Source organism: Sus scrofa, chromosome 14 (genome assembly GCF_054392235.1).
Source record: "Sus scrofa isolate SSC_HxYL_T2T_F1_AM1 chromosome 14, Sscrofa_HxYL_maternal_Yorkshire_Landrace_v2.0, whole genome shotgun sequence".
In the NCBI taxonomy this organism is placed as follows: Eukaryota; Metazoa; Chordata; class Mammalia; order Artiodactyla; family Suidae; genus Sus; species Sus scrofa.
This window is the reverse complement of record NC_139396.1, coordinates 53,783,559-53,799,513: the sequence shown is the minus strand read 5'-3', so window position 1 is coordinate 53,799,513 and position 15,955 is coordinate 53,783,559. Positions and strand designations below refer to the sequence as shown.

At 49.9% G+C, this 15,955-nt stretch overlaps 1 protein-coding gene across 48 annotated transcripts in view; it reads right to left on the bottom strand.

The window, feature by feature from the left end:
* Nucleotides 1–15,955, bottom strand: part of CUX2 (cut like homeobox 2) — a 296,127-nt gene that overhangs the window by 12,242 nt on the left and 267,930 nt on the right. For all 48 annotated transcript variants that reach the window (XM_084996003.1, XM_084996016.1, XM_084996011.1 and 45 more), the window contains 3 exons: nucleotides 15,751–15,852; nucleotides 7,866–8,668; nucleotides 6,957–7,116 (listed from right to left, as the gene is read on the bottom strand). In XM_084996003.1, coding sequence (XP_084852129.1) covers nucleotides 6,957–7,116; nucleotides 7,866–8,668; nucleotides 15,751–15,852 — 1,065 coding nt within the window. The remainder of the gene's footprint in view (nucleotides 1–6,956; nucleotides 7,117–7,865; nucleotides 8,669–15,750; nucleotides 15,853–15,955) is intronic.

Here is a 15,955-nt window from a genome sequence, read left to right as displayed (position 1 = left end):
TGAGGCTCAGATCTGGCGTGGCTGTGGCTGTGGCCAGCAGCTACAGCTCCAATTGGACCCCTAGCCTGGGAACCTCCATGTGCTGTGGGTGCGGCCCTAAAAAGCAAAAAAAAAAAAAAAAAAAAGCAAAAAAAAAGTAATAAAAAGATGTCCACATAAGATGAATGAGTTCTGGGGATCTGATACACAGAATGGTGACTGCAGCTAACAACCCTGTATTACATATTCGACAACTGCTGTGAGAGTGCAGCTTTAATATTCTCACTATAACAACCAAAGGGTAATTATATAAGGGGAAGGCTGTGTTAACTAGCCTTACTTTGGTACACATTTTGCAATAAACATGCTTATCAAATCGTTATACTGTATGCCTTGAACTTAGTGTCATATACCAAATATATCTTAATAAAGCAGGAAAAAGAAAAAGATATCCACAGTTCATTGGTATGTTCAAAAGTGAGTTTCTCAAAAAAAATTTTTTTTGGCCACACCCGTGGCATATGGAAAATCCTGAGCCAGGGATCAAACCTATGCCATAGCAGTAACCAGAACCAAAGCAGTGACATCGAATCCTTAACCTGCTGAGCCACCAGTGAATTCCAAAAAAGTGAGTTTTTAAAGCCATTTTTCACTTGTCAAAAGATATTTTGTGTGAATGTATTTTAGAATACCACTTAGAGGATATTTTTGGGGGGATGACTTTGTCAAACCTCAGTTCCTGAATCTGTTAAACGGGGCCTTAAAACAGGCAGGGCTCTGCTTGCAACTACCCTACCCAGGGCCATCGAGAGGACTCTGTGAGATAATGGGGGTCACCTCTTGAGGAATCAGTCGTCCACTGGACTTTCCAGTGTGAGCTGAGCCTCCTGACAATCCAGGGAGGGCAGGGGACATGCCCGGGAGGTGCCCCTGATGGGGAGGGACAGGTGGTGGAGGGTCTAGGAATCCCAAGTACCTTCCAGCAAAGCAGAAAAAGGTGCCTCTTCCACAAGGAATTTAATTGGTACCTGATGGAAATTTGTTAAGATAGACATAAAAATGTATGATAAAGAAGAAGTAAAGGGAGCCCATAACCGTCCTGTAGTGGCTTTGATTCCACAAAGGACATCCTGAGTCTCTCTCTGCTCCAGATGGGTTCTTCCTTCCCTGTGGACAGTGAGTGGATCACTCTGATCAGACCACTCATGGACCAGAACCTTCAATGGCTCCCTACTGCCCCTTGCACAAGACATGTCTGCCTTGGGAGTTCCTGTCGTGGCTCAGCAGTTACTGAACCCCACCAGTATCCATGAGGACATGGGTTTGATCCCTGGCCCCGCTCAGTGGGTTAAGGATCCGACATTGCCATGAGATGTGGTGTTGGTCGAAGACTTGGCTTGGATCCCTCATTGCTATGGCTGTGGTGTAGGCCTGCAGCTACAGCTTCGATCTGACCCCTGGCCTGGGAACCTCCATATGCTGCGGGTGCAGCCATAAAAAAAAGACAACAACAACAACAACAAAAAAAAAAAAAAAAAAAAGAAACATCTGCCTCCTTGTTGGTGTTTAAGGCTCTGCACTCTCTTGTCCCTGCCCACCCCACAGACCTGGAGCTACTCACAGTCCCCGAGTCACCTCTCTCCCCACAGACCTCCTAAGCCCTTCTAAACCTCTATGCCTTTGTTTAGACTGGTCCTCCTGTTCTGAAGGCCTTCCTCCCAACCTTGAATTCCTATGCATCCTTCAAGACCCAGTCTCAAATGCCCCTTTGATCATGTGCGTTTAGACCTCTGGGGTCTAACAGCACTGGACTACACACTATCATACTTCACGATAATTTCCTGCTTATGATAAGTCTTTTCCTTACTAGACAGGGCATTGATAATGATGATGAGGAGGACAATAATTCATGAAGCTTCTTTTCACTGAGGACTTACTACATGCCCAGCATACGGCTACGTGTTTTACGAGTCACCCTCATAACAACCCTAGGAGGCAGGAATGATAGCATCTCATTTTACAGATAAGAAAACTGAGGCCCAGAGAGGTCAGGCAATACGTCAGGGTCACGGAGTGGCTAGAGGCAAAACCAGGACTTGACCTCAGGTCTGCTTACATCCAACGTGGTCCTCTCATCTGCCAAATACCAGCCCCTGGAAAGCAGGGACCACATGCTAGTCTCAGAGCCTGGGGAGGCAGGAGGTGCTGTTGAATGAATACATTTCAGTCAGGACCCCTGATTACCCCTGAAAGGTGCCAAGTGAAGCCTCAGAGTTCTGGGTAGTGGCACAGGCCTGTGTGGCTGGAAGGCCGTGTCTGGGGTCATGAGGACCCTACGATCTCCCCTGCCCCCAACATGTCTAGTCCTGGCCATCCAGGTGGCATCTGTGTGATGCTGGAGCCGACATGGAAACCTCCCCCTAAAACTGTCACCAGCAGAGATGAAAACCTGGTGGGGAAAGACCAGCCTGGGAAAGCGAGAGGCTGTTTCAAGTGTCAACCCCCGCTGCCGGCAGGGGAGGGGGTTGGGCTTAGCTGGAGGAGAATGGAGTATTTCTGAAGGCATCTGCTTCTTGGAAAACCATCTATACTTTTGTCCTCATCTAAGGGGCTAGATTTCTAGCCAGAGAGGGAGTGGGATGAAGTGATGGAGATAAATCCAGATGCTGAGCCTGGAACCAGCATCCCCTGCCACTGTTTCCCTCTCCCCAACCCAAGACAGAACACTGACTTGGAGGACCTCTTCTGAAAAAGTTATTGAAAGATTCAAAAATCCACTCTATCAGGAGGAACAAACTAAAAGGGCCAGGAGGCCAGATGTGAAGAGTCAGGTTGGCTGGGGTTGGGTCCCGCTGCCTGGGATGGGGCCTGAGTGGGGTGTTGGACAGGAGTGTGGGAAGGGGGCTGGGGAAAAGCGGGAAGAGCAGGATGACCAACTGGTTTGCCTGGGACTTTCCTGGTTTTAGGACAGAAAGTCCCAAGTCCTGGGTATCCTCTCAGTCCTGGGAAAACTGGATGGTTGGTCATGATAGAAACAGTGAGGGAGAGATGGAAGGAGAGACGGAGTGACAGGGAGAGAGGCAGTGCGGGAGAGACAGAGTGAACAGAGGTAGAAGATACAGCGAGAAAGAGGGATGGGGAAGAGGGAGACGGATGGAGGAGATGAGACACAGAGACACAGCTGGAAAGACAAGGGGGCAGGGAGAGAGAGACAAGGATGGAGAGAGAGAGAAGGAGGGATCGTGTGCGGGGAGCGGGGCTTCCTCAACTGCCCGAGAATTCTGAGAAGCCTCAGACACAGTGCCTGGAATACTGATGTCAACTACTGTGGGCATCGCTAACGAGGCTGGTTAATTAAACCAGGATCTGTGGCAGGCAGCCAGCACAGGGGAGGGCATGCTTTAGAATCCTTCCCTGACACCTGGCTCACTCCAGCTCCCTAAAGCAGGAGCTCCAGCACTAGTCCCTGCCCTGGTGGCTGGTGTGGGGGACGTGATGGATAAAAGGGGGACTAAGGAGTTCCCTTCGTGGCTCAGCGGTAATGAACCCGACCAGTATCCATGAGGATGTGGGTTCCATCCCTGGCCTCGATCAGTGAGTTAAGGATCCAGTGTTGCCGTGAGCTGTGGTGTAGGTCACAGACACAGCTTGAATCCTGAGTTGCTGTGGCTCTGGCGAAGGCCGGCAACTGCAGCTCTGATTCGACCCATAGCCTGGGAACCTCCACCGCAGGAGCAGCCCTAAAAACGCAAAAAAAAAAAAAAAAAAAAAAAAAAGGGAGGGACTGAGACAGGTCCAGACCCACCCCCATGGCCAGACAAGGTAGGACTTTGTGGGCAATGGGTCATTCTCCTGTCTCTAAGCTGTGTGGGCCTTAGTTAGATCAGCCACCATGACTCCCCACCCAGGGCCAGCAGCTGCCTCTCACATTTCTGTCTCCACAAACCTGGGGTCCTGGCTTCCTGATCTGTGGGTGAGCAGGGGACAAGGTGTCCACTCTCATCTGCACTCCCCTCCCCCCCCAAACCAGGTATGATCCTGTCTCCTAGTTTTTGCTTGTGCTGTTTCCTCCACCAGGCACACCATTCTTGATCATCTGTGTCTAACTCTATCCCTGCCTCAAATCCTTCCACAACAAATTAAAAACAAAACAATTATACACTGGAAAATGCCAGAAAAAATTATGAGGTACCACTTCAAATTCACTAGGATGTAAAATGGAAAACAGCAGGTGTTGGCAAGGATGTGGAGAAAAAGGAACCACCACATGTTGCTGATGGGATGTTAAAATGCTGTAATTGCTATGGAAAATGGTTTGGTAATTCCTCAGTAAGTTGAACACAGAATTACCATATGACCCAGCAATTCCACTCCTAAAAGTAGAACCCAAGAAATCAAAAACTTGTGTTCAAAACCATGTCCATGGGAGTTCCCATCGTGGCGCAGTGGTTAACGAATCCGACTAGGAACCATGAGGTTGCGGGTTCGGTCCCTGCCCTTGCTCAGTGGGTTAACGATCCGGCGTTGCTGTGAGCTGTGGTGTAGGCCGGTGGCTCCAGCTCCGATTCGACCCCTAGCCTGGGAACCTCCATATGCCTCGGGAGCGGCCCAAGAAATAGCAACAACAACAACAACAACAACAACAACAACAAAAAGACAACAAAAAAAAGACAAAAAACAAAAAAAAAAAAAACGAAAAAAACCATGTCCATGAATGTTCACAGCAGCATTATTCAAAATGGCCAAAAAGTGGCTTATCCTGCCAGTGGAATATTATTTAGCCATAAAGAGAAGTGATGTTCTGACACACGCTACAGCATAATCTCCAAAACATGCCAAGTGAAAGAAGCCAGACACATATTATTTTGAGTCCACTGAAATGACATACCCAGAACAGTTAAATCCATAGAGTCAGAAAGCAGGCTGGTCGTTAGGGGCTTTGGGGGACGAGGGAGTGGGCATGACCTCTAATGGGTACGAGTTTCCTTCTGGGGTGATGAAAATGTCCTGGGATTAGATAAAGGTGATGGTTGTAACAACACAGTGAATGTACAAAATGCCACTGAATTGTACCCTTAAAAAAAATGGCTGGGAGTTCCCGCTGTGGCACAACAGGATCGGTGGCATCTCTGCAGCACCAGGACGTGGGTTCAACCCCCAGTTTGTCACAGTGGGTTACAGATCCAGTGTTGCTGCAGCTGTGGGGCAACTGCTGGAGCTTTGGAGCAACTGTAGCTTGGATTTGATCCTTGGCCTGGGAACTCCATGTGCCGTGGGGTGGCCAAAAAAGAAAAAAAGGCTAAAATGGTAAATTTTGTTTATGATTTTTACCACAAATGAAAAAAAATTAATTAAAATACAACACAACACCAGAAAAATTAAAAAAAAAAAAAAAGGACTTGGGACTCTTTCACAAGTAGGCAGGGGAGCCTGACGGCTAATGGGACTTGTGCTCTAATCCTGGCTCTGCCACTAACTTGCCAGTGACCACGGGCAAATCATTGTGCTATTCAGACCCTCGATTTCTTCTTCTGTAAAACTGAAGGACAAATAGTCACTCTGGTCAAGACTGACATGAGGATTCAAGAAGAAAAAAGCACTGCAAGTAGTTAATACTGCGACAAGTGACCACCATCATTAAAACAGTTGCAGTAGTCCTCGATTATATTGTAAAATATTTCAAAGCGATAGGAATATACAGAAAAGAAAATGTCAGTTTTCTTTCCCTTCTCTGGGCTCATTACCTCAACAGCTGTTAACACTGCCCTATTAGCTTCAACTTTCCCCCTTTTTTTTTTGTCTTTTTAGGGCCACATGTGCAGCACACAGAGGTTCTCAGGCTAGGGGTCCAATAGGAGCTACAGCTGCCGGCCTACACCACGGCCACAGAAACTCGGGATCCAAGCTGTGTCTGCGACCTACACCACAGCTCACGGCAACACTGGATCCTTATCCCAGTGAATGGGGCCAGGGATCGAACTTGTGTCCTCATGGATGCTAGTCAGATTAACTTCCTCTGAGCCACGACAAGAACTCCTTCCCCGTTTGTTTTAAAGAAAAAAGGAACAGAGACAGCCAGACTGCACACCCCACCCTCCTCTCTCAGTCTCTTCTTGGCTCCTCCCAGCCCAGAGCAGCCCCTCCCCCAAGGCAGGTGGCTCCTTTTTTTCATTTCTTATCTGTGGACATTAACTTCTAAAATACAATCACACTGGGAGGTAAGATTTTGTTCCTTGACATTATGTTTCAGATATTATTCATATGGATACCTGGTTCATTTCTATGAACCCGAGATACGGTTTTGTCCCATCAACTGATCCCCACTTTACAGACAGACAAACTGACTGAGCTGAGGTCCTTGACTTGAAGTCTGGCCTCTCCTTGTCTTTGCCTCTCTGGTCTCAGCAGGCAGGTCGGATGTCACCAGGGCCCTGGTGGATCTGCCCACTGACTGTCATGACAGAGGGAGCTTGTGTTCCTGGAGTCACGCAGGACCCCAACCCCTCCACTCAGGTTCTGGATTTTGGGCAACTCTCTGAGCCTCAGTTTCCTCACCCAGGAAGAGTTCAGACCCCACCCTGCCTCTGCATTAATGGGTGAATAAGAGCTGGCCAAGGCCCTGTGCTAAGAAGGATTCTGAGGCTGCACGCTGGATGGTGCCAAAAAGAGATCCATCAGCAGATTCCTGACAGGGGATGGGAGGGTGAGGCTCCCCATGCAAAGTATTTTCTCCACTTGCTCTGTGCACCCTGGCATCACTTGAAGGTTTAAAACCAGTGAGGGATGCATCTGTCTGGTTGAAGGAAGGATAAAGGGAAGCAGGAACACCAACCAGGAGCAAACCAAACTCTCCCAGAGCAGCAAGAATGGTGGCTGGGGCAGTGGGGATGCCGAGGAGGCCAGATCCCGGCAGTAAGGCCACTGCACAGATGGGAGAGTAAGGCTCTCAGCAGTTCTGTGGCCCCATCTGCACTCACCCTGGGACGTGCTAGGCTGCTGGCCAACGGCTTGGCCGAGCTGGTCTGAGAGCCACAGCTGCATGCGGATGAAGGGCTCCCGCCCCTTCTGTGTCAGCTTGCTCCATGGCTTCGGCCGGGACAGCATGTCGCTCACACTGCCCTGGGACAGGCCCAGCACCTGGGGATGGGCAGGGCAGGAAGGGTAGGTCAGCAGGTCACCGGGACTCTGGCCATCTTCTCCACCACTACCACCAAGGCCCTTCGGGCCCATTGTTCACTCTTGTTTCCAGAGAGGCCAGGGCTGCCCGCATTTGTTCTCCACTGCCCAGGTGCCTGCGGTGTGCCTGTGCCATGCCCCCACCCTCCGATTTCCACTACATCTAAAAATCCTGCCTGGAATCCAAGACCCCTTCAGTGCCTCCTCCTCCAGGAAGCCTTCCTGTGTCTCCCATTCAGGTCACTTCTCCCTCCTCTGGGCTCATGACCCTTTGCCCATCCTTCTGCTGTGGACAGAGGTAATGTTTAAAACTACTTCACAATTGGTACCAACCAATCAGGGGATGCCTAACTGGGCTGAGCCTTAACCCTTTAGTAAAAGGACCATGGGAGGGATGGAGGGTACCCAAGGAGAAAGGGTAATGGCTATTTCCTAATTGGATGGAAGCATTTCACTGCTTTAATGACCACGGCCCTGAAAGCCAGTCTTGCCTGTGGCTCCCCTTCCCCCAGTACCCAGGGACAGCTGGAAACAGGAAAAAGGGCTTTTGGGGTCACACAGGCCTGGGTCTGAATCCTCCTTCTGCCTAGTTCTTGCTCCCTGCCACTCACTTCTTTCTAGACCACAGGCATAGGATGGGGGGGCCTCCCTTCCCAGGTCCCATGGCCTCAGGCCCCCAAGCTCTGGGGGGTGGGCCCCACCACCTTCACCTTCTCCCCGAAGATCCTCTGGCAGATCCCGTTCTTGGCCAGCTTCTCTTTGACCTGACGTGTCAGCTCCAGCGTGTCCACCTCCCGGTACATGTAGAGTTCGTACTGCTCAGGTGTCAGGGGCGGCACGGTGGGCTTCAGCGTGCGGGGCACATAGGCCGGGTAGTAAGCCAGCCGCCCGCCACTGCCCGCCTCGGGGCCACCTCCCTCAGCTTTGAGCTCGCCCACCCTGGGGGGCTCATCCTCGCTCCCGGCTGCTTCATCCTCCGGGGCTGCGGGGGCTTCGTCCCCTCGGGGCCAGGCCCGCCCGTTGGGCTGGCCGGAGTAGCTGGAGGAGGAGGAGGAGAGTGAGGGCGAGACGGAGGCGTAGGGGCGGCTGAGCAGGCCGCGGTCCGAAGCCCAGTGGTGGTCGAAGTAGCCGGCATCCCCAATCTCCGACTTGACCTTCCGGATGATGCTTTGCACGAAGGCGGCTGGGGACAGGACCGTGAGGGATGTCTGTGTGGCGCTGCTGCTGGTCCCACTGCTGCCAATACCACCACCGCTGCCAACACTGCTGTCCTCCTGCTTGACGTGGGTCGGGGCCCCGTTCTGGCTCACCGCAGCCATCGAGGGCCGCTCTGGGGGCGAGGGAGGCACGGAGCGGCCCCGGGGGCCTGCCTCCAGCTCTAGCAGGGCCTGCTGCTGCGCTTGCATCTCTCGGCGTGCTTGCTCTAGAATGTTCTTGATGGCATCTTCTGAGGTGCTGGCAGGGGTTGTGCCATTGGTGATGCTCAGGGGGGCTGTTGAGTTCTTGGGCTCCCCTGTGGGAAAGACGACAGGGTGGCTGGAGGCCCATGGTCAAGGCGTGGCTTGAAGGGCAAAGATGTTCACAGCACAGTATTTATACCAGTAAAATGTTGGAGGCAACTTCTGTGTCCAGCAGCTAGGGACTAGTTAAATAAATTATGGTCCACCCATGCGGCAGAATATATAGGCAGCTACTGAAAATCAGGGGGACAGTGAGATTTTAGCATTTGTGGAGAAATGCTCATGGGGATAATATAGCATTAAAAAAAGACTTGTCTTTCACATATGCTGTGATCCATCTATGCAAATAAAAGCAAGTCCCAGAAGAGGGAACACAGTATAAAATAAAAATAACATGTTTTCTATTGAACTGGAAAATAAGCAAAATAGGCAATATGTTATTTAGTGAAAATATCTTATTTATTTACTTACTTACTTATTTTATCTTTTGTCTTTTTAGGGCCCTACCTGGGGCATATGGAAATTTCCAGGCTAGGGGTCAAATCAGAGCTGCAGCTGCAGGCCTACACCACAGCCACAGCAACGTGGGATCCGAGCCACACCTGTGACCCACACCACAGCTCATGGCAATGCCGCATCTGGTCCTTAACCCACTGAGCGAGGCCAGGGATCAAACCCGAGTCCTCATGGATGCTAGTCGGGTTTGTTAACCACCGAGCCACGACGAGAACTCCTTTTTTTTTTTTTTTTTTTTTTTTTTTTTGTCTTTTTGTCTTTTTTGTTGTTGTTGTTGCTATTTCTTGGGCTGCTCCCGAGGCATATGGAGGTTCCCAGGCTAGGGGTTGAATCGGAGCTATAGCCACCGGCCTACGCCAGAGCCACAGCAACGCGGGATCCGAGCCGCGTCTGCAATCTCCACCACAGCTCACAGCAACGCCGGATCGTTAACCCACTGAGCAAGGGCAGGGACCGAACCCGCAACCTCATGGTTCCTAGTTGGATTCGTTAACCACTGCGCCACGACGGGAACTCCCTTTTATTTATTTATTTTTAACAAGTGATAAAACAAAGGAACAACTGAACAGTGCTTCCCCTCTGCCCTCTTCATGGCCTTTCCCATGCTGGGGTCTCCCCATCCCTGGGCCAACCCAGAGTGATATCGTCCTTCCTTTATTACCTTGTGTGCAGCATCCACCCCAGTAGGTCCTCACAGCTCTCTTAGAAATAATTTCTATTGCTTTCCAATTAAAAAGTAATAGAGTAAGGAAATATGATTGAGCCATAAAAGGGAAAGAAGCACTGATACACGCTACCACATGGAAGGATCTGGAAAACATTAGGTCAAGTAAGAGAAGCCAGACACGAAGGGCCACATATTGTAAGGTTCCCATTCATATGAAATGCACAGGATAGGCAGATCATAGATGGAGAAAGCAGATGGGCGGTTCCCTGGGATCCAGGGGAGGGAGAGGGTGGGGAGCAACTGCATTTCCTTTTGGGCGGCAACGAAGATGTTCCGGAATTAGATAGAAGCTGTAATTGCATAACATTGTGAATATACGAAATGCCACTGAACTGTTTCCTTTAAAATAGTTAATTTTATGTTAGATGAATTTTACCTCAATTAAAAAAAACTCATAAATGCCTATTGTGAAGAGCTAAGAAGGTACAAAAAGATGAAAATAAAAATCTTGTCTATAAAAAAAAAATCTTGCCTAATCTCGCCCCCATAGGCAACCACATGAAATTTTCTCATGTTTTTCCCTCTGATCTGCTTTCCAACAACGTGCATGAGATGGTCATACTTCATGTGTGGTAGTGCAGCCTGGTTTTCCCTCACTTAGCGTCAACATGAGTATTTTTTTCTATGACTGAAAGTTCTTCTGGAGTTCCTGCTGCGGTGCAGTGGGTTAAAAATTCAACTGTAGTGGCTTGGATCGCTGCAGAAGCATGAGTTCAATTCCCAGTCCGGCATAGTGGCTTAAAGGCGCTGGCAGAGGTTGCAGCTGTGTCTTGGATTCAATCCCTGCTCCGGGAATTTCTGTATGCCACAAATCCAGCCATTAAAAAAAAAAAAAAAAAAAAAAAGGGAGTTCCCGTTGTGGCGCAGTGGTTAACGAATCCAACTAGGAACCATGAGGTTGCGGGTTCGATCCCTGCCCTTGCTCAGTGGGTTAACGATCCGGCGTTGCTGTGAGCTGTGGTGTAGGTTGCAGACGCGGCTTGGATCCCGCGTTGCTGTGGCTCTGGTGTAGGCCGGTGGCTACAGCTCCGATTCAACCCCTAGCCTGGGAACCTCCATATGCCGCGGGAGCGGTCCAAGAAATAGCAACAACAACAACAAAAAAGACAAAAAAAAAAAAAAAAAAAAAAAAGAGTTCCTGTCGTGGCGCAGTGGTTAATGAATCCGACTAGGAACCATGAGGTTGTGGGTTCGATCCCTGGCCTTGCTCGGTGGGTCGAGGATCCGGCGTTGCTGTGAGCTTTGGTGGAGATTGCAGACGCGGCTCAGATCCCGAGTTGCTGTGGCTCTGGCATAGGCCGGTAGCTACAGCTCTGATTAGACCCCTAGCCTGGGAACCTCCATATGCCACGGGAGCGGACCTAGAAGACAAAAAAAAAAGAAAAATCAGGATCTGAGCCTCATCTGCGACCTACACCACAGCTCATGGCAACGCCAGATCCTTAACCCATTGAGTGAGGCCAGGGATCAAACCTGCATCTCATGGTTCCTAATCGGATTCGTTCCTGCTGTGCCACCACAGGAACTCCTCAAGTTCTTATCTCTTTAATGCCTTCATATGCCACTTAAGAAATACCCTTTGCTTTTTTTTTTTTTTTTTTTTTTTTTTTTGCTTTTTGGGGCCGCACCTGTAGCATATGGAATTTCCCTGGCTAGGGGTCAACTCGGAGCTACAGCTGCGGGTCTACGCCACAGCCACAGCCACATCAGATCCGGGCTGCGTCTGCAATCTACACCACAGCTCACGGCAATGCCGGATCCTTAACCCACTGAGCGAGTGCAGGGATTGAACCTGCATCCTCATGGATGCTAGTCAGATTCGTTTCTGCTGAGCCACAATGGGAACTTCCCCCTTTGCATTTCTTACTCGATCCCCCACAGCTAGACACTTAGGTTGTTTCTAGTTTGTCATTGTTGGAAACAACAATAAAGAGATAGCTTGTATATAAATTTTTGTCCCCATTCTGGATATTTCCTTTGATCCCCAGAAGCAGGGCTCCCACGTCAGCGGTCAGCCACATTCATTTTCTTCCTGGAGGACTCTGCTCTCTGCTCAGTCTTCATTTTTGCTGGGCATGGGGTGATAACCTGGCACTATTCCTCTGTTGAACACTTTACAGACAGAGTAGAAACCCCCTGGCTGGACCACTTGTGCAAAGGTTTCCCTTTGCTGCGATGCTGCCTTTTTAGTTTCTTTGCTGCCTTATTACTGTGCCCCCAGTGGGAGAACACTGAACAGGGGTCAGGAGACCTGGAATTCTCCTTTGGTCTCCAGGAACTGTATATCTTCATCTTTTTGGCTTCAGTTGTTCTGTGTAGTGGGAGAGTTAGACTGGACTGTTTCTCATGGTTCTTTTCACCCCAATGTTGCATCTCATCTACATATGTAACCTGTGTCTAGCACACAGTAGGTACCTAATAAATGTTTACTGAGTGACTGCCTCTCTTGTTACAGGAGTTGACCAAGAATAAATAAATAAATGTTTATACAGTAGGGGTTCAGTAGATTATATGGGTGGGGCGGTGTAGGCTCCTGGTAGGGTAAGCTTCCTTTTACCCCTTCCAGGGACCAGGCAGGAGGGAGGGCCCTTGGCAAACGCTTAGCTTCCGGCAGCAATCAGAGGTTTGGGAATTGGGATGTCTGTTCCACGTCGCCACCAGGGGTCAGCAGACATTGTAAAATGGAATGGGAGTGCTGAAGCCAGCATCCAGTTCTAAGTCAGCTATGGTCTACACTGTGCTGAATGTACACTGCACTGGATTTGACTTAGTTCCTGACTACAAAAATGCCCTAGACTGGTGGGGGGACAGCCACCTCGGCAGTCATTTGTAACAGGGACAAATGCAACAATGCAGACATACTAATGGTAATACTAACTGTGATGATGGCTGAGTTTTCAGGCACACCTATATGTTGGGCACCAGTTAAGTGCTTGCCATGCTTGATGTCATTTGATCCTCACACAACCTTAAGAATGGAGTACTGATATTGTGCCTGTTTTAAAGATGAGAAAAGGAAGGCACAGAGAGGCTAAGTAATTTGCCTGAGGTCACAGGGTTAATAAATAGCAGGGCAAAAATCTGAAGCCAGGTCACTCTGGCTCCATTGCACCAAACAATACAGGTCCTTGTTGGGGGGGATCCAAGGAGAGGTGGTATCCGGTCCATCTGCTGGGGATGAGGGGCTTCCTGAGACTTCTGAGTTGAGTTGTAAAGTAAGAGCAGGAGTTGGCCAGATGACAGGTGTCTGGGGATGGGATGGCATTAAGGGCAGTGGGAAGAGGAGTGAGAGTACGCATGACTATAAATAGTTCATGTGAGAGGTATGGAGGGGCCAGGAGTCTGAAGACTCTAACAGGGCCTGTAGGACTTGTTGAGGAGTTGAGATTTTCTCCTGAGGGCAATGGGGAGCCATGGAAGGATTCTGAATAGTGACATGACCATGGGTGTCCTCTAGAAAGATTTCTCTGGCCTCTGCATGGAGACTGGGTTGGAGTGGGACCTAGAATGTTACTAGCAAGACCAATGAAGAGGCTACTGCAATAGTCCCAGCAAGTGATGATGGTAGCTCACTAGGCTGGTGGCAGTCGGGTGGGGGATGGACAAGCTTGAAAAAAACACTTAGAAGGTCAGTGACCTCTGGATGGGGTAACTGATTGGCTGCTGGGAGTGAAGGGTCAAGGATAGTCCCTTAGTCCATCCTGGGTTTCTAGCACCATCTGTGATAGGTTCTGAATGAGTGGGTTTGGGGAAGAAGTGAGGGGTAAGGAAAGGCCGGGAGTTCTGACTCAGACATGTTGAATTTAAGATCCAGTAGGGGACACTGGGGACAACCCCTGCCAGTCATTTTGCTTGAGAGGAGTCTGGCCTAGAGAGGAACTGATTTGGGTATTACTGGTTGCAGAAACTTCCAGGAGTGGATTAACTCATCTCAGAATAAGGAGGTCAGAAGGCCTGGGGCGGAGCCCTGGGGGAAGCCACATTTGAGAGGCTGATGGAGAAAGTGCAGTGTGATAAGCTAAATAAAATGGTCCCTAAAGATACAATACTAAGGAGTTCCTGTCATGGCACAGTGGTTAATGAATCCAACTAGGAACCATGAGGTTGAGGGTTCGATCCCTGGCCTTGCTCAGTGGGTTAAGGATCCAGTGTTGCCATGAGCTGTGGTGTAGGTTGCAGATTTGGCTGGGATCCTGCGTTGCAGTGGCTGTGGCGTAGGCCAGTGGCTACAGCTCCAATTTGACCCCCAGCCTGGGAACCTCCATATGCCTCCGGAAAGGCCCTAGAAAAGGCAAAAAGACAAAAAAAAAAAAAGATACGATACTCTCATCCCAATCCCTGGGACCTGTGAGCATGTTACTTCACATGGCAAAAGGGACTTTGCAGATGTGATCAGAGTTAAGGATTTTGAGGTGAGGAGATGATCCTGGATTATCTGGGAGGGCTCCATAGAATCACAACGGTGCTTCTAAGAGGGAAGCAGAAATGTTAGGGAGAGAGGGAGAGGGAAAAGAAGGGGGAGACTGAAAATGCCATGATGCTAAGATGAAGGAAGGGGCCATAAGGCAAAGAATCTGGGTGCTGTCTAGAAGCTGAACAAGGCAAAGAAATGGATTTTCCCTGAGAGTCTCCAGAAAGAATGCCACCCTGATACTGTGACTGTCACCCGGTGAGGCTGAGTTTGGACGTTCAACTTTCAGAACTGCAAAATCATAAATGTGTGTTGTTTTTAGCCACTGAGTTCATAAGTGTGCTGCCCACTGGGGAAGTGTAGGAGGCACAGTTTGAGAGGTGGGAGGAAACCAGGAGAACAGGGTCTCCTTGGGAACCAGAAAGCAGAGGTGCAAGAAGGAGGGTGAGACCCAGGCCTCTGTGTTTGACAAGCTTCTGTGTGACTGCGGGTCACTGTGCCTCCTGAAAGTTGAGGACATCTGGACAACCTAGACCACTATGGCCAACAGAGTCTGCAGTGAGTGCAATGTTCTGTAGTTGTGCTGCCTTGTGGCTGCCGCTTGTCACCTGTGTGATGTGACTTCTGCAGCTAAAAAACTGAGATATATATATATATATATACATACATTTTTTTTTTTTCTTTTTAGGGTTGCACCTGCAGCACATGGAGAAGTCCCAGGCTAGGAGTCGAATCAGAGCTATAGCTGCCGGCCAGTACCACAGCCACAGCAATGCAGAATCCGAGCTGCGTCTGCGACCGACACACAGCTCATGGCAACGCTTGATCCTTAACCCACTGAGCAAAGCCAGGGATCCGAACCCACAACCTCACGGATACTAGCTGGATTTGCTTCCACTGTGCTACAATGGGAACTCCCAAAAAACAGATTTTGTTGTTGTTGTTGTTTTTTTTCTTTTGTCTTTCTGCCATTTCTTGGGCCGCTCCAGCGGCATATGCAGGTTCCCAGGCTAGGGGTTGAATCGGAGCTGTAGCCACTGGCCTATGCCAGAGCCACAGCAACACGGGATCCGAGCCGCATCTGCAACCTACACCACAGCTCACGGCAACGCCGGATCCTTAACCTACTGAGCAAGACCAGGGATCAAACCTGCAACCTCATGGTTCCTAGTTGGATTCGTTAACCACTGAGCCATGACGGGAACTCCTCAAAAAACAGATTTTTAACTTCACTTAATTTTAGTTAATTTAAATGGCTATAAGCACATGTGGCTGGCGGCTCCCACACTAGATAACAGGGATCTGGTGCTCTCCAGGCCTAGACTCCTTGCTTGGCTGCAGGTTGTGAAAGAGGCAAAGATGTTCTGACCTGCTTGGAGTCCCTTCTGAGGTGGACAACGGTGGATGGACCTCCCTGCACAGCTCCCTGCATGGAGCAGACCCTGGGGGCCTCAGGCCTCACCTGCTGTGGTCATACTCACCCCCCTTCTGTGACTCAATCTCCTTCTTGGCCTGCTCCAGGATGCTCTTGATGGCATCGTCCGAGCCGGTCTCTGGCGTGCGAATTCTCGGGGTGATACTGCCTGGGGGAGGCAAGGAGGCATCTGGTGTGGGGACCTGCATATGTTGGGGGTCAGTCTGGGGAGCTGGTCCCTTAACTCCAGGGCCCGGAGAGTGAGGGCCAGA